The 26635-nt window shown below is 38.0% G+C and overlaps 1 protein-coding gene across 2 annotated transcripts in view; it reads right to left on the minus strand.

Annotated features, from left to right (window-relative positions):
• The window catches only part of bcl11bb (BCL11 transcription factor B b), a 32402-nt gene extending 21224 nt beyond the window's left edge, over nt 1-11178 (minus strand). Inside the window, exons 1-2 of one of the 2 annotated variants that reach the window (XM_052535662.1) lie at nt 10591-11178; nt 3409-3756 (exon numbers count right to left, since the gene is read on the minus strand). In XM_052535662.1, the coding sequence (XP_052391622.1) occupies nt 3409-3756; nt 10591-10654 (412 nt within the window). In that variant the 5' untranslated portion in view covers nt 10655-11178. Of the gene's footprint in view, nt 1-3408; nt 3760-10590 lie in introns of both variants that reach the window. The other variant, XM_052535661.1, reaches the window with a different exon arrangement.
• Between the last annotated feature and the right edge of the window lie 15457 nt (nt 11179-26635).

Genomic DNA, 26635 nt, shown 5'->3' on the forward strand with positions numbered 1-26635 from the left:
AACAGAAAAAGAGATATTTTGCACAATGTTCATGCTGCCTTTTTCCAAAATAAAGTGAATTGGGTCTGTTGCTCCAAAAATAAGTCTATATGAGTCACACACTCTAAGTCTTTTAAAAACAATATTTTTTTGTGTGAAGAACAGAAGAGAAAATCTTCTCAAATCCTATTTGCGTATACATATATCCCATCAGTTATCTATTGCATGTGTGAATGTTTTAAAGCTGTATTTAGTTAATTAATAATTAAGTTAATTTAATTAAGAATTCTTAAAAATATATTAATTTGTCATTATTGATTTTAAGTATTTATGTATTTAAAAGTAATTTAATAAAAAAAACATTCAAAGTCAGTAAACTCGTTCATTAATAATAAAAAAATAAAAATACCCAGAATCTGAATCATATCAGAGCCTGCAAGTGCCTAAAGATTCAATTCAATTTCAGTTTTTTCAACACGTGACCGCTTCGCTCCCCATTTGCATGCAATGTTAAAGTAAACAATGACAACATTTTCAAAATGTCTTTTTCTGTCAGCTATGTCTTAACGAAGGCTACTAAAACTACTTTTGAACAGAAGCGCCATTCTAGCATTAATTAAAGCAGTTCCACTGAGATGTGAAGGGGTTAACGCACACCCATCAGGTTTGGCGTTTTGGCCCAGAGCATGCATGGCTTTGCCTCTAGGCTGCCATAGCTCCATATTGTATTTAATTAGCCCTATTAAAAATAATCTAATTTGGCTGCAACTTAAGACAGTTAAGTGGCAATCTAATGTGTTGAGCAAAGCTTTCATGCTCTGGAAATATTTAATTCAAGCCTAAAGCACCTTCCCGCCCTGCATTTCTGTGGATAACCTTGACGGCTTCTCCACTTCTGTCAACATAGCACAACTGAAGCAAAACTTGTTCAGTAAAAGTTCAGATAAAAAAAAACTCAGGATTAAAAGCTTTGAAAAGTCACATTTAAACAAATACAGAAAACGATTAACCTTGTTTATTTCTAAAAAATAAAAAAAAATTAAAAAAAAAGAAAGAGAGAGAGAGAAAAGTATTGACGAGGCTGAAGCCTGCTGACTAGCGTAGGCCAGCTAATGTGTGCATGTGTTTGATTGTCTCTATTTGTCATATCCTGACTAGCAAGTGAAGCATTTCCTCGTCCAGGCTGTGTGTGCTGAGAGGACGGTGGGCGGCACTGTGCTGGAAGATAACATGTGGCCCCTCCAGGGCCCGCTCGCTAAACTGAGTCTTTAACCCTCTGAAGGAGGAATCTTCTTCATTAATCCCCACACTATGTCTCTTAGCACTTGAATTTTAATGGGCTTTCTTAGCCTTTTTTGTTAATACTATGATATTTCTCCCAAACACGTCGGGTGAGGATTTCTGGAGTTTTTTTTCCTCTTAGAGAATTGGTTTCAGCTGCTGGCGCACTCATGGCTGTTATGTTTCACTTAGAGATGAGAGAAAGTGAGAGAGAGAGAGAGAGAGAGAGAGAGAGATGCTGCATCTTGCTCTAATAAAATTATGCAAGGGGTGTTAATCCTTCTTGAAGGAGGGAAGAGTCAAAAGAAGAGGACCTTTTGAAAGAAGCAATCCAGTCAGAACTGGTGAACAGTTTGTGTTGTAATAAAGAGAAAGTGTGCATTTAAAGCTACACTTCAATGGACAGTTCAGCCCAAAATGATTATGCATCCTCATATCACCACAGCTCCATATTATTGTTATTATCTTTCATATTTTTCAAAAGGAAGAGCAAGGCTGAATTTCTGAGCTGTTAAAGGTGTATAAAGCAGCATAAAAGTAACCAAACTGCAATATTCCACGTTGTACAACAGACTTCTGGGATGAACAAATGAAAACGAATTGATTATTTTGGTATTTACTGAAATCTTTTCAATTCTATTTCAAAATGTCAGCTTTAAAAGCCTCACATCAGCTTTGATATCACTGATGCCCTTCTGCCTCCTGGATTGCTTTCTGTTTCACAGAAAAAAGAAAATAATATGTGGTTAAAACGATATGATTAGTAAACAAACATGGACAAAATACTAATTCTGGGGGCTAATATGCCTTTAAAAAGTGAGGTTTTAATTACAATCCAATTGGTTTTAAGAGAACCTTTCTAAAACCAGATCTGGTGCTGGGTTTTAATTGGTCGGCGTTCCAGCCTTGCTAAAATATACAATCCCTATAGACCAAATATTAACCTCAGTTTACACATGAACCTTAGTTCAGCCTTACTTATTGGTCAATGTATTCCAGTGCATGGTGTCATTAGATTGATAAAGACATTTAAAAAGTCAAAAGTTTGAAATAACTAAGTCTTTGTTGTTGTTGGTTTTGAAATAAATATCTTATGCTCAGCAAAACTGCACTTGTTTGATCAATAATACAGTAAAACCAGTAAATGCAGAAGTAATTGTAAGTCACTTTCACTAAAATATTATTACAATTAAACCTGTTTTAATACATTTTAAAATGTAATTTATTCCTGAGATTCAAAGCTGCATTTTCGGTATCATTACAACAGCCTTCAGTGTCACATGATCCTTCAGAAATCATTCTAATAAGATGAAAACTGTGAAACCATTTAAAAATTTGGGTCAAGTAAGATTGAAAGAAAGAAAGAAAGAAAGAAAGAAAGAATGAAAGAAAGAAAGAAAGAATAATTTATTCAGCAATGACTCAAAAGTGACAGTAAAGACATTTATAAACTTACATAAAAATCTTTTTCAAATTCATTTATATTTCTATTTACTGGAGAATCTTTCAAATATATCCAAGTTTCCACAAAAATGAATGTCTGCTGAAAGTTCAGTTTTGTAAACAAGGGAATAATATATATACTAAAATATATTCAAATAGAAAACAGCTATTTTAAATGATAATACTATTTTACTGTTTTATTATTATTATTATTATTATTAATAATAATAATAATAATTTAATACTATAAAAATAATATTATTTAATAAATATAGTATAACTGGCAGAAGATTAGAAGTTTTATAAAAAAATCAAATTTCAAACAATTTTCTATATCAAATTTAAAGCTCCACAAATACTTTTTTATTTAATAACTGTATCTATTGCATACGGAGCTCCGCATATAGACTATTCAAGAAAAAATGTATAAAATGCCAAACGATTACTATTTTGTTCCCTTGATTTGCTAAATCGTGCGCACAATTTACTAATTCATTCTCTCGATTTATAAACCGTGCACATGATTCAGCCAACCATTTTTTTCCGCGTGCCATGTGTGGTGTATTTCAAGTATATAAGTAAATATTTGTGTGTGTGTGTGTGTGTGTGTGGGTGGGTGTTTGTCATTTGACAGACTTCTCTCTCCTGCCAAGCTTCAGACTATTACAGCTTCCCCTCCTCCAGCCCTCGGTGTAAAACACATACCTGTTGGGACGCCCTCCTGCTTGGGGCAGATTCCTCTGGCGGGCGTCAGTCGTTTTTCCTCCTCTCTTGGAGTGACCTGGATCCCAACCTCTACCGGTCCAGACCTCCGGCAGACTTCTGCCCGTGGCGGTCTGGGGGACGGGGAGCCACCGCAGTCAGTCGGTTTGTCAAAACAGGAGCTAGATCCGGGACACAGTCTCCTTTTGTGTTCGATAAACACTAGAATATCTCCCAGGGGGAAGTTAGTTTGACATTGACCGCAGGTCAGCAGGTCACTCTCTCCGGCTCCGCCCACAGGGCTGGCTCCGGAGCCCTCCGATGGGCACTGATCCACCCCTGCATCATGATCTGCTGCAACAGAGCAGTGGAAATAGAGGACAAATGATCAATTCATGCATGAATCTGTTTTAGACACATTATGATTCATAATAATAAGTGGCTTACAATAATACATTTTTAGCTGCAACAGCAAATAACTGAGATAAAATCCTACAAATGTATTCTGTATAAATTTGAATATTGTTTCATCATCAATTTCTTGTTTCATTTTAACTCTATAAACGTCAAAGCCAATGTTTTGCTCACCTAAGTTCGTCAAGTTTTATATATATATATATATATATATATATATATATACACTATTCACCAAGTCCAGACTGAAAAAGCACCACAGTGCTGAAATTTTATTGATTATACTGATTATTAATACTTTTCCTTCTTTTTTTCTTTTAATTTAGATCTGAATTATATTTTGACTGTTCTGTTTCTTTTATTTTTTAATCTACTGCTATTAAAAGGCCATTGCATCATTATTTTTTATCATTATGCTGTTCTTTTTTTAACACAAATCATTACATTATTTTAAGCTAAAAAATAAATAAATAGTTAGTACATATCAGGCACTATATTGCAAATCATATTTGATGAAAACGACCGATTTTTAAAAAAAATATGTCTTAAAAGTGTAGTGTGTCACAAAAAAAAGAAAAGAAAATATCTATTATGGGTAATAACAGAAGACCAATCAGTCAATTAGATTATTTTTATGCTGCTTTTTGTCATTTATGGAGGTTGATGGGCATTGTCACATTTAACTATTATTGAATGGAAAAGAGCTGCATAAAGATTCTTCAAAATGTATCCTTTTTTATGGAAAAGCATATCCAAGTTTGGAATGTGAACATGAGTGTGGCTAAATAATGACAAACAAAATATTTTATTGCATTTGACTTTTATATATCTTTTAAATCTCTCTTCATAGCTCTTATATAGCTCTATATTATGTACACAATTTTAAATTAACATTTTAGTCTATATAAAATATGCAATAACACAAATACATATGCCTTGCCTTGACTAGTTTGAATTTTAAATAGTTTGTTTAACTAATTAAAGTATCAGTCATGTTTCTAAATGACAAATTGTTATTGGTGTGTCTGTGATTTTTGTTCTTCAGTTACTGTGAGCTGCAAATCTGTTGGCTATTCAAACTAGTCCAGACATGATTAACAGGCTCTAGACGACACATGAGTTCTTTTAAATAACTTCATGGATCAAAATGTTCCACACATTTGCAGCTATCCTCACAAATCGCCTCAAGCTGAGAGCGTCCAAAAGAACTGGATAGAATCTGGTAATGGAAAAGAGATTTCTCTAGTATTAGCACAAGTTACATGTGTCTGATTCTGTCTTCATAAAGCACAATTCACAGCTCACACAGCATAGATTAACACCTGTGAACTGCAGAGTAAGATCAGTGGAGTGTGTGTGTGTGTGTGTGTGACAGGTAGTACAGTCGAAGCCATGCTGTGGTATCTGTGTTTCCGGTCTACTTCTCTGCAGGCTGGACGGATGCTGGAGAGGTGCACATGCACCGTACAGGTATGTCGCAGCAGACAATCTTGCACTTACAAAAGCCGCAAAACAGCCTCAAAATACACTCTCAGGCATGTCAGTGCGTCACAGGTGCATGTTGGGAACAGTGGTTAAGGAGCTTCATAAACAGCCGTTTTGTATGTCAAAGTCAGTTACATCTTTATCACTTCGTACCCTCACGAAATTCCCTATTTGGCATCCCTATGCCATTTCCCTGCATAATTATCAATGACGAAACAGTCAACACACCGTTTGCTGTGAAATGTATCGGACTCAACACAAAACCAGACTCTGATACAAAACAGATTCACAGAGAGCATTAAAACAGCAGCAGTGTGAAATCAACTCCAGTCTCTGCCTGAGGGACAAACACACTCTTCAACACACACTGGTCGGCTGGACCATCTTAAATAAAAGCTATTTATTGGCATCTATAGCTCAAGAAGAAACTTTAACATCCATGGAACCTTTTCAGTTCACAAAAAGTTCTTTGCATTATAAAAAATGCTGCACACTAAGAAAAAAAAACAGTTCTTTTAATAACTGAAAGGTTCTTTGGGGAACCCAAAATGGCTCTTCTGTGGCATAACTGCATAATATAGAAATAACTGAATACAAAATCTGTGAAACCCTCTTTGGAACGATTATTGTTAAGCGTGTTGGGATCAGCATCAGTAACTAAACTCCTGTAGAACTCAATTCTTTTAAAACAATGTTCAGTTTAGTACCTCCGCCATCACAGAGCCGACCGAAGTCAGCTTGAGCAGCATGTGATATCTAAACAGAACATCACATGCATGATCTGAAGGAGGCCGCTGCCGCACACTCAGCTGTCGGCTGACGGGAGACCCCCAGAGCAGTGAAGGAGAACACAAACACCGTGGGCTTGGCATGGACCCAATGCCACGGAGGGTGTGCTGGGTGCCAGCCACGGCGTCCAGGACGAGCCAGACGCTAGAGAAGAAGGTGTGTGAGAGACAGCAGATAATGTACGTGCTGTGATATTTCAATCAGAAGCCAAAACTGAAATCTTTATAGAAAATAAAAAGTGTGTAAAGAAGCAGTAAAGCTGATATCTCATGAACTGCGTACACAATCAACTTAAGGTTTCTATTAATAATAACACAGTGCATTTACAGATATTTGCTCACGTGGCCCTGCAATCTGATTTAAACTAGGAGATTAACATTACATTTTAAACAAAGAAACATTATGAGAAAGATTCTTCACTATTCCTATTTCCCTCATTTAAAAAGCTGATTTGTTGCACTGATCGTGTGCACTCAGATTCGCCTTGCACTGAAACACACGAGATGATCTTTGAAACATTTTCAATTCATGCTGCACAATGTAATGATCTTTTTTTAAGATTTTTTTTACGAACTGTGGAGCTCATGCAGCTCGAATGCTGCTGTTGTTAAAGCAAACAGATTTTCTGAAAGTAATGTTCTTGTTTTTTTATTATTATTATTATTCAACTTTTTACTGAAATTGTTATGTTGACAATATAATGCACAATTTTAAAAACATATTGAGAAAATTCACCTTTATTAGTGGTCTAAAAATTGTGAATCTCACCTCGTGTGAAAAGAGGAAAAGATTTACGTAAAGAGGAAACCAGTACAGAAAAATAAATAACAGAGAGAATACTCTATTAAAAAACATTTTAGTAATACAGTAGTAATTAGAGTAATAAAAGAAAGCATATAACCATTTATATTTGTGATCATATAAATGTTTAATAAATAGTCATAAAAAAATACTTATCAACTATTTTGAGTAACTAAGAAAAATGATTAATCATTTTAAATAATAAATAATTTGAGGTCAATTTTATTGAGGTTATGGCTCTGAAGTAAAATAACAATAAAAATAAAAAATAACAGTGACAGAGAAAGCGCATTCAGAGCAAAGATGTTGAGTGATATATATTTGCGGAACCGTTAACGTCTTCAGCGTGTGTTAAAAGATTTTGTCTAATGTGATTTTTTGAGCTCACCAGGTGCATTTCCAAAAAAAAAGAATAATAATAATCCATGTGCTTGATTACGTCTGTTTCTTATCTTCGTTTAAGGCCTGTACACTGTCAACTGCTTCTGGATGTGTGCCAAACAAATGCACAGAGTTCTTAAATGCACGTGTGACACTCTTCCGAACCCCCAAATTTCACATAAAGCTGTGTGCTCGGAATCAGAACCACAAATATTATTTTAAAAAGTTTGCTGGAGGCAAGGACATGAAATGCTTAGGAGCAATGAGCACAGTGGGCAGAGCGTCTACATTACGGCTCCCCAGGGTGAAATCTATACTCCAATAAATTGAATTAATTACCTTTAGTGTAAGATAAGAGATTTATACTGAGCCTGTTGTGGGAATGATACACTTGGGAGGAGAGATAGCAATTCAGGGTATTAACCATAACCGTATAAATACAGTTATCACGTTTCTTGAAGGCAGTAATCAGATTCTCAAAGAAAACACACACACACACACACTCTCTATCACTTTCTCTCTCGTAAGGACTTACAGCACCCCCTATCAGCTTCAGCGGTGCACATTTACACTCCACTGAAGCTGTGCAAACCAGCAAACACGACACTCATAAAATAAACCGAAATCTTGTGCGCTGGAATAGAGACTCGCCTGGAATATTTGCCAAGTCAGGTCAAACGAGTCCGATCGGCGGGTAACCACACGTCCATCAAACAGCTCTCGGCTCACACGGCCTGTGGAATAAGTTTTCTCGAAGGCAGCGCTAACACATACAGAAAGGGTGGACATCACCATAAAGTCACGCTTAAAGAAGAGAGCCGCTTGTAAAAGGCTGATGTGACCCTTTCCACTCTCAGAAATCAAAGGCGCTGTGGTCCGGCGGTTCATGCCTTGCGTTTTAACAGCATGATGGCCACTAAAAGATCATGGAAAACATCATGTAAACGTTCAAAGAGCTGACATTCACAGCCATTAAAGAATCATTTTACATTTTAAGAGCCAGTGCGGGCCCTAATGGACGGCCCCCACCCACATTTGAACATTTCAAGCAAGCCGTCCGAAAGTCAGGGTGTGTGAACCAGAGACAAACTATACTCATGTAATGAATCATACATGTTCACACAATCTACATGCTGCTTATGAAAAACTAATGAGGTTGTTTGGCACTGAAGCGGTTTGCAGAAATCTAAATTTGAGCGGTTTCGTCTCTTAGACTTCCTCAAGAACCTGTATTTGCGTCCGCAAGAGCCCTGCCGTTTTAGGTTGTGGCTCGAGACGACTGCTTTAAATCGCACACCTGTACATGCACATGCGGGCGGAGAGTGCGCCCCGCGTTTATTTCAAGACGTGAAGTATGTGGATATTCCTGTTCCTTGATTTTCTCTCCGAGTGTGATCTATAGGTCTTGTCGCTCTGGGCAGAATCTCTCTATTGTGCAACCTCCAGCTAACTGACATGTTTTGTGCCAAAAGCATTGACATAGCCAAATGAGGGCACTTTGGTTTTCCCCCGCAGACAGACAGACAGACAGACAGACACCCCAGAAAGAGCCTGTGAAGACTGGAATGGAGGTTGGCGTGCAAACCTGAACGGAGTCCACTTAAAAAGTGTCGGTTTACACTCTGTACACATGTATAGAGCGCACAATGTAAACTTACACACACACACACACACCGCCAGACTAATTATGTTTGAGCTAAACACGTATTTGAGACACAGTATAATGATTCTGCTCGACACACATTACACTGGACAGGTTTTGCTGTACAAACATACATATTTAAGCAAGCACTAATGTATAAAATGGTTTAGTGTTTATTGGTCACAACGACTGGAAAGAAGCTTAATAATAAAATATTATTATTCAGAGCAAATAAAAACTAAAAGCAGCTAACTGTCCGCTAAATAAACAGCATCAGGTGAAATAAGCTGGCAGACTTGCAGTGGTTCGACTTTAAAGGCCACCGCTCCCTGTAAGCCCACCCACTCCTTTAACACATTTTGCTCATCTCCTGTGGCGAACATTTCTAAAAAGAAAATCATTCGCAAAATATGTCAAATATTTTGTGTTTTTATCAGGAATTGTTAGATCAATACAAACACCTCTTCAATAATAAACTGAAACATATTTAAAATAGAAGCTCTGGGGTTTAATTTCAAATACTATGGGTGTATGGGGTAAATCATATCTGTCATATGCAAATCGTGGATAAACCTTCCTAGTCTAGTCTATGATTTTTTTTTTTTTTTTTATGTAAACACTTTGCATTATGTCACTCTGAAAAGTTTACATTGCAACTAATTTATGCTTCTTTTTACTGTGCAAGAAAAGCTTTTAAGTGAATGAAAAAACTAGGCAAAAAGAAAACGTAAGGGGTTTAGAGTACTTTAGTGCTTTTATACAAAGGTTTACTAGTGGAAAGAGTGTGTGAAGCATCTTAGATAAAAAGATAAATTGAAGAGGTTTTTTTTTTTTTTTTTCATGATGAACACCAAGGTCCATTGCAGGTGGACCCTGATATTGTAAAACAGAGGTTAGGATGAAAATAAACTCATTTAAAACGCATAAGCACTTTTGTATTTCTTAGATGCAAATGAACACCAGACTACCCAGCAAAGATGGAGCCTTTTAAATAAACTACGTATAGTAAACTTGATAAGCCATGCGTGTTTGTGTATATGTGTGACAATAACTGAAAATAGGTGAGTGTGTGTGTGTGTGTGTGTGTGTGTGTGTGTGTGTGTGTGTGTGTGTAAAGTGGGACAGAGCACAACGTGTGGGTCTCCCAAAACTGTATGCTATGAATTTTGTTTTATGTTTAGCACTTTGAGATTGTTCAAATTAATCATCCACAGTAAATAAAAAAGGAATAATAATGTATCATCATAGTAATAAATGAATAGTGTTTTAAATAAATAAACAAACACACTAAAAGACTAACAGGCCTCAATTGTTGGTTATAGATCATCAATAAATATAGCTTTAAAAGTAAACCTACAACTTGGCTTGACCTTATTATTTTTGACTCTAATTAAGTTAACCTTTTTAGTTAGGACAGTGCACATCATTACATTTTCCAAAACAACTTATATACTTGACTTAATGATGCTTTTATGAGCTGATGATCCTAAATGTGCAAAACACATGTAACACTGCAACATTAAAAAGCAAATCAGAAAGAAAGAAAGAAAGAAAGAAAGAAAGAAAGAAAGAAAGAAAGAAAGAAAGAAAGAAAGAAAGTTTTCTTTGCCCTTCTGCTTCGTAGTAATGAGGGAATGGCAGTGGGGTGAAGGTGCCAGAGGTCTTGTACTCACTCGGTAGGTTCTCCCTCTGTGTGAGGGACAGATGCTGTGGGTTGCCTTGCTTCCGTCGGGACATCGCCCCGCATTTACAGCATCATCTCACGGACACTCGGACTCGTGTGCGCGCTCCAGAAGAGCTCTCCAAACTTTCCCCCACAGCCCGGGTCCGGCTCCACTGCGCTCGCTCGCTCGCGCGCTAGTCTAGTCCTTATCACGGCACAAACTAGCACTTGTGCTCTGTGAACAGACTAAATTGTATCCGACTGCCGTGAAGCATTAACTAAGTACCACCTAACCTGAGATAGTAACCCTAAAACCGTGTCTCGAAATTCAAATATTCTTTCTTTAAAAATCCCTAAAAAACATAAAGACAGTTGTTGTCCTGCTATAATGGAAATCCCAGATCCGTGGACGGCGGGCTCGCCAGGTGAGAGAAGTCTTTGGCACTGTCCTCCATGTGCGCTTGGCATCAGAGCGCAGAACGGCTGAACCTCTGAAGACAACACCTCCTCTCCAGATCAATCAGGACCCGAGCAATCACGTCTCGCGTTCACGCCGCTCACAGGGAGGACCCGGCGCCTGTGTGTGTGTGTGTGTGTGTGTGTGGCAGGGGTTGCCTCTGAAGAATGGAATGGGATTCAAGTTCAAGTACGGACATGATGTGACGTGTGGCGCTGGGGGCGACTAGTGGCGGCAGTTTGGGTACAGAGGGGTCTCCGTGCCCACCAGGAACGCTCCCGCGTCTCGCTGCACTGTTAAAAATTGTGTTTTGTTTAAATATTAGCAAATTTAGTGCTCGTTTATGTTGCAGGTCAAAACCTTCAAATCCATTAAATGAAATAACATAGGCGATAAACATAGGCTACTTAAACAAGTTATATTTGATTTGCACTTTCCAATACAACTTACTGATAACAGAAAAAAAAGCACATGCTAAATTAACATAGCTTCAAACACACAAAACTCACATATGACGTGTAGTAAAATAATGCAATTAACATTGCACAGTAACGGAGTAGGAAACAACACGTCACAAATGAATAGGCTTATAACTGATGATAAAATATAATAAAAAAAGTGATGTGTCACGCCGGCTTTCACTGTAAATTATGAGGTGAAATAAATGTATGTTTAATATTATAGCAGGTAATCTAATGGCAATTCATGCTTTTTAGCAACTTCACAACAACAAAAAAAACATTTTAAACTGTAAAATTAAATGTACTGTGTGGTTAAATCGAAAGATAGCCTTCCGATATATATATATATATATATATATATATATATATATATATATATATATATATATATATATATATATATATATATATATATATATATATATATTTTATTTATTTTTTTATTTTTATTTTACTGAAGCGTTTTTCCATTTTCAGTAAAATAATTTCTGTATGAAATAGTATTAGCCATCACTTTCAGCAGAAAAATGTACAAAATAAAAATATAAAATAATAATAAAAGAGCTGTTTTGTAGATATACTATAGCCTAATAACGCACAATTTTACAGAAATAACTTAATAACTGGGTATCTTTGCTAAACTAAAGTAAAAACTGGTGCTATTTTTTTTTTAAAATGCTGTGCTTAAGAAAAAAATGGTTCTAACACCATTTGCTGTCTTTTGCATGTAATTTACAGTAATTATAGTAGTAGTTATAATGATAATAATAATAATAATAATAATTAATTAACCAGTCTGTACACACTGCAGATCCCCAGTGCTGAGATTCAAGGTATAATTTTGTGTGCTAAGCCCCCAGCACATGTGTGTCCTGTTTCCATTTAAGCCAATAGCGACACCTGATGGTCTTCTCTAAACCTAAAGGGTGTTCATAGAGATGAGGGTCAGGGCAAGTTTCCCCACATATGCTCCACATCAACACATATCAAGAAAAAAGAGGTTAGAAGAGAGTTGTCACAAGGGCTATATTAGTCTATCTGAGTACTGAAGGTTTTGAATTAAAAGTCCCATTACATAAATGTGTTTTCTTGCTGTTGTTTTCCTTTGTTGACCTCAAACACTTAAGACATTTTAGACTTCACTTTGTGAATCATAAAAATGTTAGGTATGTGCTTATAGAGAAATAAAAAAATATCTTAAAAAATTAAAGTACCCTGACAAATAACAAAACAAAAACAAAAATTAGTCCTATAGCCTCTCTAATTTAATCTAAATATTAGAGCCTACAACAAATTTGTTAAGCACATTTTGGGGATTTTTTAATTAAATTACATCTTGCCTTCTATCCATCACAGCAGATGAACTATGATACATGGAATATCACTTCACACTGAAGCAATAACTTGCATTCGGTGTATACAGTCAGTGTAGTCAAGCCCCAGAGCAAAGTCAGATTCATCAATAAAACATGATTTTTTCCATTAAGGGTTACCGTTGTTGCCTCTGGGAGAGGAACACTATTATACAATGGCAGCACATAAGACAGTGAAAAAAGTTGATGCTGTTAGTTTGGTCGTGTGTTTCAATAGTGGCTTGCCTATGTACAGGTAGACTGCATTTTTTGGGCATCACAGACACGTTCCCACACGCTCACATGGCTCAGTGACCTGCAACACATACACTGTCTCTGTCTTCACTCTGAAATGTCTGGATGGTGATTAAGAACAGAATACACAGTTTTGGGGACACAAAAAAATTCAATATTATGTACTGTATATCATGTAAAAATGTTAAGTTGACCAAATAATTTTTTTTCATTGCACTAAACAGATTGAAAAGTATCAAATAATATGACTAATGAAACCCTTTTTCACACATATATTGCATAACACTTTCTTGAGACTGAGACTTTAACCGTTATTTATACATTGAGGTTATATTTGCTCATAAAAGGCCTATGCAATGTAATTATATATTTTTTAAACATGTCAGAATTTGACAAAGATTTATAAACTTTCCAACAAAAGGCATTTAATAAAACATTATTAAACAGTTAAATAGATTAATGTATTTGACTTACTGTAAAAACTGTTTATCAGCTGAAACTAAACTGGGAATAATATTTAAAATATGGTAGCATCAACAATGATGGCAAGCATAATGTTTATGATCTTAATGATTATTGGCCTTTGTGTAGTTTGTCATGTCCACAGTGGACTGAATGTCTGACTCTTAAAATCGCGGTCCATGACGCCATCTAGTGGATTTATTTGCACATCTCAGTCTTCAATATTCACTACCTTTATTTAAACAGCGAAAATATCAAACATTTAAACTCGATAAAAATACATTAAACTGTGTCTTAACATTTGTCAAAGCTAAATTATATACTGTATAAACACATTTTGAAACTAATTTTGAAACATTAACTAATGGCAATTTATAACAATGACAAATTATAAAGAATTACCAATCAATCACAACACAATAACTTGTCTAACATGAGGAATTATCTGTTTTACTGTGTCCGTGGTCATAAAATGCATCACTTAATAAGCTAGTCTCTCTGTGTGGGATAACTGTGATCAAAGAATATATATATATATATATATATATATATATATATATATATATATATATATATATATATATATATATATATATATATATATATATATATATATATATTATTTCACTTTATTGGTCAAAACTATAGCTCCTGAAGGGTGATGGGTAACATGAGTAGTAAGGGCTTCACCTGGGTTTCACAAATAATAATTAGTTAATATATTTAGGTGGTTAGTATTTGTACATTTGGCTAATCTCATTTGGTAATTGTTTATTACTTATAAGTATCTTAGTACTAAATGTGCCATTAGGCTACTTATTGATTACTTGATCTTGTTTCCATAGGTGGAGTTTGGGTATGGACTAAGCCATTCAGGTGCAAAAAGATGTGAAATCTTGAACCATATACAAGTCTAGTCGTCTATTATTCCTTACATATACAGTACACTCACCAGCCACTTTATAAGGAACACCTGTTCAATTGCTTGGTAACACAAATTGCCTAATCAGTCAATCACATTGCAGCAACTCAATGTATATAGGCATCTAGATGTGGGGAAGACACCTTGCTGAAGTTCAAATCGAGCATCAGAATGGAGAAGAAAAGGGATTTAAGTGACTTTGAACGTGGAATGGTTGCTGGTGTCAGACAGGCCGGTCTGAGTATTTCAAAAACTGCTGATCTACTGGGATTTTATCACACAACCATCTCTAGGGTTTACAGAGAATTGTCAGAAAAAGAGAAAATATCTAATGAGCGACAATACTGTGGATGAAAATGCCTTGTTGATGTCAGAGGAGAATGAGCAGACTGGTTAGAGATGATAGAAAAGCAACAGTAACTCAAATAACCACTCGTTACAACCAAGATATACAGAATACCATCTCTGAACACACAACACATTTATCCCTGAAGCAGATGGACTACAACAGCAGAAGACCACACCAGGTGCGGCTCCTGTCAGCTAAGAACAAGAAAAAGTCACTACAATTTGCACAGGCTCTCCAAAATTGGATGATAGAAGATTGGAAAAATGTTGCCCTGACGAGTCTCGATTTCTGCTGCGACATTCAGATGGTAGGGTCAGAATTTGGTGTAAAGAACATTAAAACATGGATCCATCCTGCCTTGTCTCAACAGTTCAGGCTGCTGGTAGTGGTGTAATAGTGTGGGGGATATTTTCTTGGCACACTTTGGGTCCCTTAGTACCAATTGAGCATTGTTTAAACGCCACAGCCTACCATGTCCATTTATGACTACAGTGTACCTATCTTCTGATGGCTACTTCCAGCAGGATAATGCACCATGTCACAAAACTTGAAAAATCTCAGACTGGTTTCTTGAACATAACAATGAGTTCACTTTCCTCAAATGGCCTCAGAGTCACCAGATGTCAATCCAATAGAGCAGCTTTGGGATGTGGTGGAACGGGAGATTCACATCATCGATGAGCAGCCGACAAATCTGCAGCAAGGTGAAGAAAGGTAGGTGATTTTAAAATGGGTTGTAGAGTGGAAACATTGAATATTGTTCTTGAGTTTTGATGTATTGTACACATTTAGCACAAACACACATTTGTAAGTTTTAAGTTAAATTACAAAAGAAAAATGCTGCTCCAACTATTTGAGAACACTTAATATTGTGTTTTTAGTTAAAATTAACAGCTAATGTCATTGTCCACATGCTAAATATAACTTTCCTGTTATATATATATATATATATATATATATATATATATATATATATATATATATATATATATATATATATATATATATATATATATATATATAATGAATATGTTTGTGTGTGTGTGTGTGTGTGTGTGTATGTGTGTGTAGTGTTAGTGTGGAATAGCACTGTGCACCTTCTATACATATTAGTATTTTCTTTCTCAGCTCGTGGAGGAGCACTTCCACAACATTGGTTCATTGTGTGACTTTCTCAACATCGCCTAATTTTGGTGGTTATCAGTGTATTACAAAGAAACTAAACAGATTTCAGAACTTCAATAGGTTGATATATTAAGATTGCATCAGTTAATGAAATACGTTTTTTAAATGTAAATTTAAGTTAAATCCATAAAACCTAAAATGTTTGTACCATTTTTTTTAATTATTTTTTTGGTAAAATTCTGGCAACCACAGCTGCCAGTTTTTCACAGTGTTATTTCGCACATTCATTTTATAAGTCAGAAATTATGTTGTATTTACTTTAGTGTAGATATATCCAAACCACAAGCACTTCTCTTCAAAACAAAATGTCAATGTTTTGTATGTTCAAAACTAACATTACTGTCACATGCTCAAACTAATCTTTTTTTCACTTGCATGTATCAAGTCAAGTCATCTTTATTTATAAGGTGTTTTTAACAATACAGATTGTGTCAGCACTTGACAGTATTAAATATGAAAATAGTGTCAATAATGCAATATTACAATAGTAAACTCAATTTTCAGTTAATGGCAGTTCATCATTGAATTCAGTGATGACATCATCCAGCTTAGTTCAGTTAAAATAGTATCTGTGCGATCAAGTCGACGATATGGCTGGATATTAAGCAAGCCAGAGGCGACAGTGGCAAGGAACCAAAACTCCATCAGTGACAGAGAGTGATGGGAAGTCCTGTTCTTTTTTTCTGTGAACTGGTTCTTTCGGACAATTCATTTCAATGAACCGGTAAAAAAAAAAGAAAAAAAAAAAGGTTAATTTGTTCTTTTACACCTTAACGTAATGACCTCATCGCTATGAAGTAATGATATCAAGTCTATCATCCCAGGCCGGGATGAAAATAAACATTCAAATATATAAAGTCAGTAATCATAAGTTCAGTCAGTTAAAACATCATAATCATAATCTGAAAAGTTTACAATTAAGTTTTGAAACTAAGCACCCAAATACAGAAATAGGCAGTGATGTGCATATGAGTATTTAAGTTTTGAAGATTTAAAGTAAAACATTTAGGTCCATTGCAATTTATTTGTTATTGAATAAAATTACGTTTCGCCAGATTGCCCTTCATTCAAGTCTTTGGTTTACCCGCACTCATAACATTAGCACAGATCGGCAGATAGAACAGCAGATGACTCCGGCAAGACAAGAGGTGGTGGATTGTGTATTTGTTAACAAAGCTTGGTGTACGAACACGGTCATTGTTGGGAGACACTGCTCAGCTAACCTAAAGTTTCTCATGGTTAAATGTAGACCTTTTTATCTGCTGCAGGAATTCACTTCCACTATTATAACCACAGTCTATATTCCACCGAATGCTAATGCCAAGCTTGCTTTGAACAAACTTCATGCGGCCATTAGTAAACCACAGACTGCTCACCCGGAGGATGCATTTATTGGTGCGGTTGATTTTAATCACTGCAAATTAAAGACAGTGCTCCCTAAATTCCATCAGCATGTTTCCTGCCACACTAGAGGAGACAAAACTTTGGATCATGTTTACACAAACACTGATGGAGCTTACATCGCAACCCCCATCCCCCACCTCGGACAGTCTGATCCCTTTTCTCTGTTTCTCACATCTAAGTATTCACCCCTCATCAACCGTGTGAAGCCATCAGTGAGGACCATCAAAGTGTGGCCAACTGGAGCAGACTCTGGAACATACCCTAATCAGAAGCCATGGATGAAAAAGGAGGTGCGACTTCTGCTGAAAGCCCGCAACACTGCCATCAGGTCAGATCAGCTGTGTGCTGAGCCCATTCCTTTACTCCCTCTACACCCACGACTGCAAGCCTGTGCATGCATCCATCTCCATCATTGAGTTTGCAGATGACACCACGGTGATTGGTCTCATCAGTAACAACGATGAGACTGCCTACAGGGAGGGGGTTAAGCACCTGGCCACATGGTGCACTGACAATAACCTGCTTCTTAACACCAGTAAGAGAAAGGAGCTCATTGTGGACTTCAGGAAGAAGAAAGGAAGCACGTATGACCCCATCCACATTAACGGGATGGTTACTGAACGTTTCGCCAGCTTCAAGTTCATGGGAACCACTATCTCGGAGAACCTGTTCTGGCCTACTAACACCTCCAGCCTTGTCAAGAAGGCTCACCAGCGCCTTTTCTTCCTCAGGACACTGAAGAAGTTCAGCTCTGCCCTCTGACACCCTCCAACACCACCCCACACCACACATACAGACTCCTCACCCCTCCTCATCACTACATCTGATTTATTTATTTACAACAAGTAAACTTGTTATTATTTACGCTACTGTTTGTTCATCCAGGAACACTGAATAATCCATTTATACATTGCAATATTTTATATGCACTTTACTGTCCATTGCACTAGTGTAAATGATGTTGATATGTTCATAGTTTCTGCCTATAGTGTACATACACTTTGACATGATCTATCTGTATAGTATGTTCATAGTACACCTATCTGTATATCATGTTGATAGTATTTAAAATATGTAAATTATGTCCATAAAACCTTATCTGTATAGTTATTGTACATAATGTAGACCTTATATTCTGTACTTACTGCTTATTGCACTTCTGGTTAGATGCTAACTGCATTTCGTTGCCTTGTACCTACATGTGCAGTGACAATAAAGTTGAATCTAATCTTATCTTATTCCTATTAAACAGAGTCTTAATTACTGTCCAACTTACCTGACAAACCCCTTTGGCCAATAACCTGACAGAATCTCCAACTGAACAAAGTACACAGATTAGATACATTCATTTTTAAAAAAAAAAGTAAAATAAAATATATTTATATTATCACATGTTCTGATGTTTAACAAAATACTTGGATATGTGTTTCGTCCTGTTGACAAATTACACGCCTGCGCAGTATCAACAGCTCATCGGTTCTCAAATCGGATGCGTCCGAAAGAAAAGGTTCTCAGTTCAGTGTACTGGTGATCCGAAAACCCATGCGACTGCTTCTTGACATTAGAACTGTTCCAGCAGTGGGCGTGTACGTTCGTCATCTGGCTTGCTGCACACGGAGTCATGGAGAACTCATCTGGTTCCTGTGGTCTTGTCCCAGTGGCCGTCTAGAAGACAAGGTCTTCACTGGGGATCTTTCTCGGGGGCACATCTTGTTTTCCTGGTCTCCACCGACATTCAGAGCTGTAGAGGTCCTCTCTAGGTGCTGATCCACCATCTGGGCTGGATACCTACTGTGGATACCTAAGTGTTCCAACTTCTGCTTGTCTTAATGCATTCTTTAAATTCCTTTAGAGGATTTTTATGGAGGCAGCTGATGTTAATAAAATAATTTGTAGCTTTAATCACAAACTACAATTCCTGTTCATCAGTAAAGTGAGAACCAGACACATTATAAACCCTTAATATACTTGATTTAAATTAATTGTAAAGTGTATTGTAGTAGTGGTAACAGAAGTTGGTTGTGGTTGTAAGGATGACAGTAGCGCACACAAAACAGTACCTATTCTAGTGCCTACCTCTCTTCCAAGAAAGCCAGGGATGGCTAAATGAACCACATCCAGAGAGATCACACTAGTCAAACATACCGGACTTTGTGGGTCAAAGGTTTTTTTTTTTTTTTTGCATACAAAAAGGTCCTATGATGGAAGTAATGATCTTAAAGTGCCCCTATTATGGGTAATGAAAGTTTCATATTTTAGTTTTGAGAGTCCCCAACAACAGGTCGACATGCATGCAAGGTCAAAAAACATTGTCTTATAATATGCATATCTTTTTGCATAACTTATTTTTTTAACTTGCTCAACGAATCCCAAACAACTCCTTTGCGTGACGCTAATCTGCGGTGATTGGTCCGATTGGTCTCATTTTAATTTCATCATGTCTGACAAAGCAGCGTTTGTGAGTGCAGTGCTGCTTTATGTACAGCATTACCGGGGAAACAGCTATTTTTACTGCTCCAAAAGTGGAACCTAATGACAAAGAATGAATTTGCATTTTCATTATTGAAATATAATACTCAGTTTTAACTAGAAGATGCAGACAAAAAAAAGTAGCTGTTAAACTGATAGATAGAAGGGACTAACATGGGCTGTGGGGCTTGATGGATCTGCCTCCCCGGTTTTAAACTTCAGCTGGACCTTGTTGACATCCACACACAGTATGTTTTAGAGAGGTGGCTCACAGACATCTACATTGTCCTGTTGAAGGAACAGACATAATCATGTAATGCTGGGGATGTTAAAAGAGTGCCTCTTTAAAGATATATCTTTCTATTGTTTTGAAATATAATGTAATAGGATTTCAGATAGAAAAAAAAGTAGCTTAGGTGAAGGCAGTGTTTAATCTTTCCAATAATTCTGAAAGTAAGTAAAAACGAGATGGAAGGGACTTACTGATGCCTTCTGCTGCTTCCGCTGTCTCTGCTGCTTTCTCCACTTTTCCCTCTACTTCTGCTGCTCTGTGATTATATGGTTTACTCCATAACATTTGGTATCTGTAGGGTGCCAGAATGCACAGGCACCACTTTTTGAGGTCCTGGAGGAATGTCTCACTCACTGTACTCAAATGTTGGGGCTGTCGGCTACAAAGTCCCAACCTGGTCCAGCTCCTCCGGGGCAAGAGGCTCAAAGAGAGACTGTGGCGAGTCGTGTGCCCACTTGTAAAGACCAGGGAGCAGCTTGTAGCACTTAACAACCAGAGATGAAGTCGGACCTAAGTACAGTCATTACGACCAAAGAGAGGCCCAGGACAAAGGGTATGTCCCCTCAGGGATGGCCACGGAAAATTCCAACAGAAGAGTAGGCTTCCTTCCTGGCACCATTAGGGGATCACTGTATAACCTCAGCCACCACCAGTGTTTCAGAGAGCAGCAGCCTCCAGTGAAATGTTACATGTTCAGTTGTTACATTTCTGCCGTGTTTTAGGACACCAAACATTTAATATTCCCCCCAGCAAAACTAAGTGCACGATCAATGTCTCTTTTTTTAAAGATGTTGGCAGTGTGGAAGCTAATGCCAAATAATCTCTTCTTGGGTCGTAAGAACTGTAGAAAGGGCTACAGTATACGATTTGTGTATACTCCCAAACAGGGAGTTGAGTTGCTACAGCCAATATTTGCATCCAATTTTCAATCTTCACAGACTGAACTGCTTTCTAAATGCTGACAATCAGTGATTGTTCTTTCAGATCCAATCAGGGGATTGGCTGGTGAGAACTGACACATACTTTCATCTAGAAATTTTGCCACAACACAGGGAGTTCCTGGGGTTCACTGACTGTACCAGTATCGAGTTCTTCTTTCCGGCCTAGCACCCCGCACATAAACAAAATATATAGATTCAGCATTTACACCGGCACTGGCTGAATTAGCCCAGTCTGAAGAGCTTTGCACTTCAACATTGAAATGTTGTCCTTGCTCATCTAAAGTCTCTGGCGTTGAGACTCAACTCAAAGGATAGCATTTTCTCTTTTGCCCAGGGGACAATGCTTTTAGGGGTTGTATGGGATTCGATCACAATGAAGCCCTGAAGGATTTCAGGCTTGACAGTTTCATCTAAGGGCCAATCCCCAGAGGCATATAAGGGTTAAGCGCTAAGGGCTTAGTACCAACTCTTTTGGGTTCAGACCCAGATTTCTGACTTTTGGTCCCCTTCTAAAGACATGCTAATGTTGACATACACTTCCCTCCAGAGTTAGAATTAACCATTAGGCAAAGAAAGGCGACCGCCTTGGGTCCCCAAAAGCCAAAAGCCCCCTAAAATGCTTTTTTATATGCGTGATGCCTGTTCAGTATGTACAAACAAGTGGTGGCTCTGTAGTTCATTACCACAACAACTGACACCACAATTTAGAAAATGGGGACCGAATCCTAGGAATCCATTCATAAAAACTGAAGTTAGTTGAAGTTGCTAGTTTGCTATTGAAGCACATGCAACGCTTGGCATTGTCGTCTGTAGAAGCTAAATCAGGGCTGTCGCTAGTGGGGTGAAAGATGATGATGATTATAGGGACCCAGGGCTGAGGGTCTCGGCTGAGGAGATCTTCTCAATCTCAACTGTCTGGCTAAGGCCAGCCTAAAAAGATGATCAGGACAGTTGACAGCCCACTACTGTGTGTCGACATGAAATCTTATAATTTTCACGTGCTTTTAAGCATTGCCACTTGTCAATTTAAACATTCAAAAGAGTTTAAAGCATTCAAACACAAGACACGGAAAAGCTCAACTGAGTAGTTGGTTACTCGTGTGCTGTGTTTGGTGCACACGCAGACAGTCTTGTCTCACAGACAGCAACACTGAACCGAGCTCTCAAAGTTCCTCCTGCGCCTGAATGAACAAATACAAATCGCAGTTGTTTAAACAAACAGAAAAGAATGTGAACGAGCCCAATTTAGCACCTAGAATGTTCTGGTCTGGTGTTAAGGGCTTACGCAGAGAGAGGCGTCTCAAAATGCTTGAACACAGAATTTAATTAATTAATTAATTAGACATGTTATTTTGTTAAAATTGAATATATAACCAATTCAGAAAGATTAAAACTGAAAAAAAAAAAAAATCTGAATCCAGAAAGAAAAAATTAAAAGATATAAGAAAAAATAAAACGGATTTCAAAGTGCACTACAAATATCATGCATCTGAAGCTATAATTTAATACTTAGCAATAGTTCATATTATATAGGGCCTTTTTTTTTAATGGCGCTGCCTCGTTTTTGTGAAGGACCAGAGAAGGACCATGCACAGTCACTTTCCACACAGGAACACTTTATGTTTTGTTAAAATATCACTTAAGCATGTAAATGTATAATTTCCTTCAATTCAATTTAAATGTGTAATTAAAATAAAGAAAAAAATGTATATTTTAAAGTTTAGAATTAGACAGCCTTGCGTTGTGTAGAAAACTGCATAGTCAAAATTACCCCAAAGCACCACCTAGTGTCCAACCTACGCTAATACTATTATAACCGGTTTAAATGTGTACAAGGGATCTACAACATTAAAGTAATCCTTTATAAAATGTGCATAAAAAATATAAAAGATTGGATACAACTATGGGACACAGTCATGCAGCAGCGAGCATCACAACAGTGAAAGGAACCTCAAGGTTGTAAATGTGTGAAATTTTACAGGGCCTCATTCCTGTATTTTGTTTAGGGCCCCCAGATCCCTAAATCCGCTCCTGCTTCTCTCACAGGCTGGGGAGCAGTCTTAGATGACTGTCCAGCCCAAGGGATCAGGATAGGTCATCTTCTTGACTGGCACACCAATTGCCTTGGAATGGTGCCTGTTTTGCAGGCCATGAAATACATCCTCCAGCAGGGGCTACCACATCCTAGTGTGTGGGGGGAGGGGTAAGGCTGGTGTAGTCACTTGCATAAGCCACCAGGACATACTGCATTTGCACAGCCTAATCAAGCGAGCACAGCATGTTCTGCTTTGAATATCGGACATGGTTCCTGACCATTGTGGAAATATACATTCTGGGGCATATGAATGTGGGAGCAGATTCAGTGTCCAGACAAGGTGGAAAACACAGGGAATGTAAACTCCACCTCAAGCTAGTCAGGTAGGCCTCTTTGCTTCACGGGAAACAGCACAATGTTCCCTCTACTTCTCTCTGACTTCTCAAACTCCTGTAGATATGGACACTACCATATGTGGCCCAGACTGCGTCTTTACGCATTTCCTCCGATCCCTTTGCTCTCGGGAGTCCAGGCTTAGGTCAATCAACAGGGGTCTCGCCTCTTGATAGTGCCCCGTTGGCCTGTGTTTCTCAGATCTAATATCCCTCCTTGACAGCCTGCTTTGGGGAGAGATCTTGTATCTCAGGCACAGGGGACAGTTTTTTCATACCCGTCCTGAGCTCTGGAACCTTTATCTCTGTGCCCTTTAAGGTTACCAAAGAGAGATCCTGGGCTTCTGGTCTATGTAGTACAGACAAATGTCCTGGTACTTTTAGAGTCTATGGGGCCGCCAGTTCACAGTTGGGGTTTGTGTTGATGGGGTTTCTGTGGGAAAGCACCTTCTAGTTGCCCACTTCATTTATGGTGCTCAGCAGTTGAGGCCACCCACAAGGGTGACAGTCCCTTTGTGGGACTTAGCCCTAGTGCTCAAAGGATCTGGTTGGGACTCCATTTTGAACCACTAGAGTTGGAGCCTGTCAGGTTTCTGACTCTGAAGATGTTCAGATAGTTGTTTTTTGCTTCTCATGGTTATTACTTATCTGAGGAGAATTGGGAATTTGCAGGCTCTGTCAGTCTCCTCATCCTGCTTAGAATTTGTCCCTGGGCTGGTCAAAGCTATTTTGCATCCTCACCCTATTATCTTCCAAAGTTCCATTCTCGACCTTACATCCGGTCATTCTTGAAATCTTCAGACCTCAGCCTTTTACGACACCTTACTGTGTCCATTACATGTTCTTCAGATTTATGTCTACAGTATTAGCGAATGGTGTAAGTCAGAGAAGATTTTCATATGCTATGACACTGGGTGAGGGATGCTATTGCCCTAACCTATAAGAAACGCAGTCAAACTTCACTTCTAGGAGTTAGGGTCAATTCAGCCTGGTGGGTTGCATTCTACAATAAGGCTCTGGCAAGAGGTGTCCCCCTTGCAGCACATTTGTCAGATTTTATAGTTTGGATGTCCATGCTAATCCGGAATCGCATATCCTTGCACTGTAGGCGTGCCTGGACGTCTCTTTAGGCAAAGGGTTAACCTAAAGATGTGTCTGTTTTACATCTATTTATAACCCTCAGGTGCATGTAACCTAAATGACATTACCTGCCGAGGTTAAGATAATTCTCGGTGTGTTTAACACATTCTTCACAACTGGTTGAACAAGGAATTTTCTCATTAGCGTAATTGATACGTAGCATCATTATTTTTTTTTCACGGAATAGGATTACAGTCAAGTAACCTGAGACAAACCCCAGCTTACTTGTACATCACTGTATGTGGGTGTTTTCAGCTCACAGCACCTTGTTGACATACATTTTTCTTCATAGTTTTCATTAATGAAATTAACACTAAAACACACTCGGTTACTGACGTAACCTCGGTTCCCTGAGATACGGGCACGAGTACTGCGTCTGCTTAAAGAGACTATGGGAAAAACTCATTTTTTCTTCTGAACCAAAGCCCTATTCAGTCTCGCAGTGAAACTGCATGACCATAGGTCCGTGCAGTGGATATTCACTAGTTCACGCTTACATATAATTAGCTGAGGTATGGTATGCGTATTTGGAGTGCTGTCCGGGGAAGGGCTCCAAGCTCGGGAATGGCCCGAACCTAGAGTACCCCCCCTTCCCCGTATATTGTAAAGTGAACTTGAAGTGAGGAGATGGGGTGGAGGAGGGATGCTGATAAACCGTCAATGGATAGAGGTAAGTCAGCGATATTTATACTGTGGGATTGATTACTTGATTGTGGTCCACCTGTGTTGATTAGGCTAAGTATCTGACGTGCTCCTCCCGAATCTTATTGATAATTACATGAAATGAGCGATGCTGCACAAACCTATGGCTGTGAAGCCCGCCAGAATGGATAGGGCCTCTGACTACATAAGCGCCCACTTTGCCATATGATTAAGGTTACTTTCACTGAAGCGGCGGCTGAGTTTTGCAGCCTTTTTAGCATGGCACAGAATGCAGTACTCATTCCCGTGTCTCAGGGAACCGAGGTTACGTTAGTAACCGAGTACATTCCCTTTCGATACTTCACTCGTACTGCGTCTGCTTAAAGACACTATGGGAACACAGTTCAATCTCGCCATGCTAAGAAGAGGAATGACCAATCATATCTGACACTATGGCCAAGATATGAAGATAGCAACCAGGTTGCAGAATAAACTCAGTGAGGTTGTGTCTAACCTAGTTAGATCGTCCTGACTTGCACAGCCTCAGCACCAAGGGGGTCGGGAGTGCACAAGCAGAGTTTCCAATGCCTTGGGCAAAGATTGGCCAAAGTACACAGAAACTATAAGTATCAGAAATGTGACCTCATGCAGAAAGCACCCTTGCATGTATTGTGTGGACATCTAGATGATAAAATCTAGCGAATGTGAATGAAAAAGCCCAGCCGGCCACCCCAAAAATTTCTGTAATAGTCAAGCCACTAGACCATGCCCAGGATGAGGCTTGAATGCAAATGGAGAAAAACTAACTTGGAAGTTTTTAGAACTGCATGGAAAAACAGTATGTCCACCTTATCATCAGTAAAATATGGAGTGCCTCAAGGATCCGTCCTAGGTCCCCTTCTATTTTCAATATACATGTTGTCCCTTGGTAATATTATTAGAAAATACGGAATTAGCTTCCACTGTTATGCTGATGATACTCAGCTATATATCTCAACGAGACCAGATGAAACTTCTCAATTATCTAAGCTAACAGAGTGTGTTAAAAATGTAAAAGATTGGATGACAAATAATTTTCTCAAATTAAATTCGGATGAGACAGAGATATTAATTATTGGACCCAAAAACACTACACAGAATCTTGTAGATTACAATCTGCAACTAGACAGATGTACTGTTACTTCTTCTACAGTCAAAAACCTGGGTGTTATATTAGACAGCAATTTGTCTTTTGAAAATCATATTTCCAATGTTACAAAAACTGCATTCTTCCATCTTAGAAACATTGCCAAGCTAC

Source organism: Carassius gibelio, chromosome A20, assembly GCF_023724105.1.
Source record: "Carassius gibelio isolate Cgi1373 ecotype wild population from Czech Republic chromosome A20, carGib1.2-hapl.c, whole genome shotgun sequence".
Taxonomy (NCBI): domain Eukaryota; kingdom Metazoa; phylum Chordata; class Actinopteri; order Cypriniformes; family Cyprinidae; genus Carassius; species Carassius gibelio.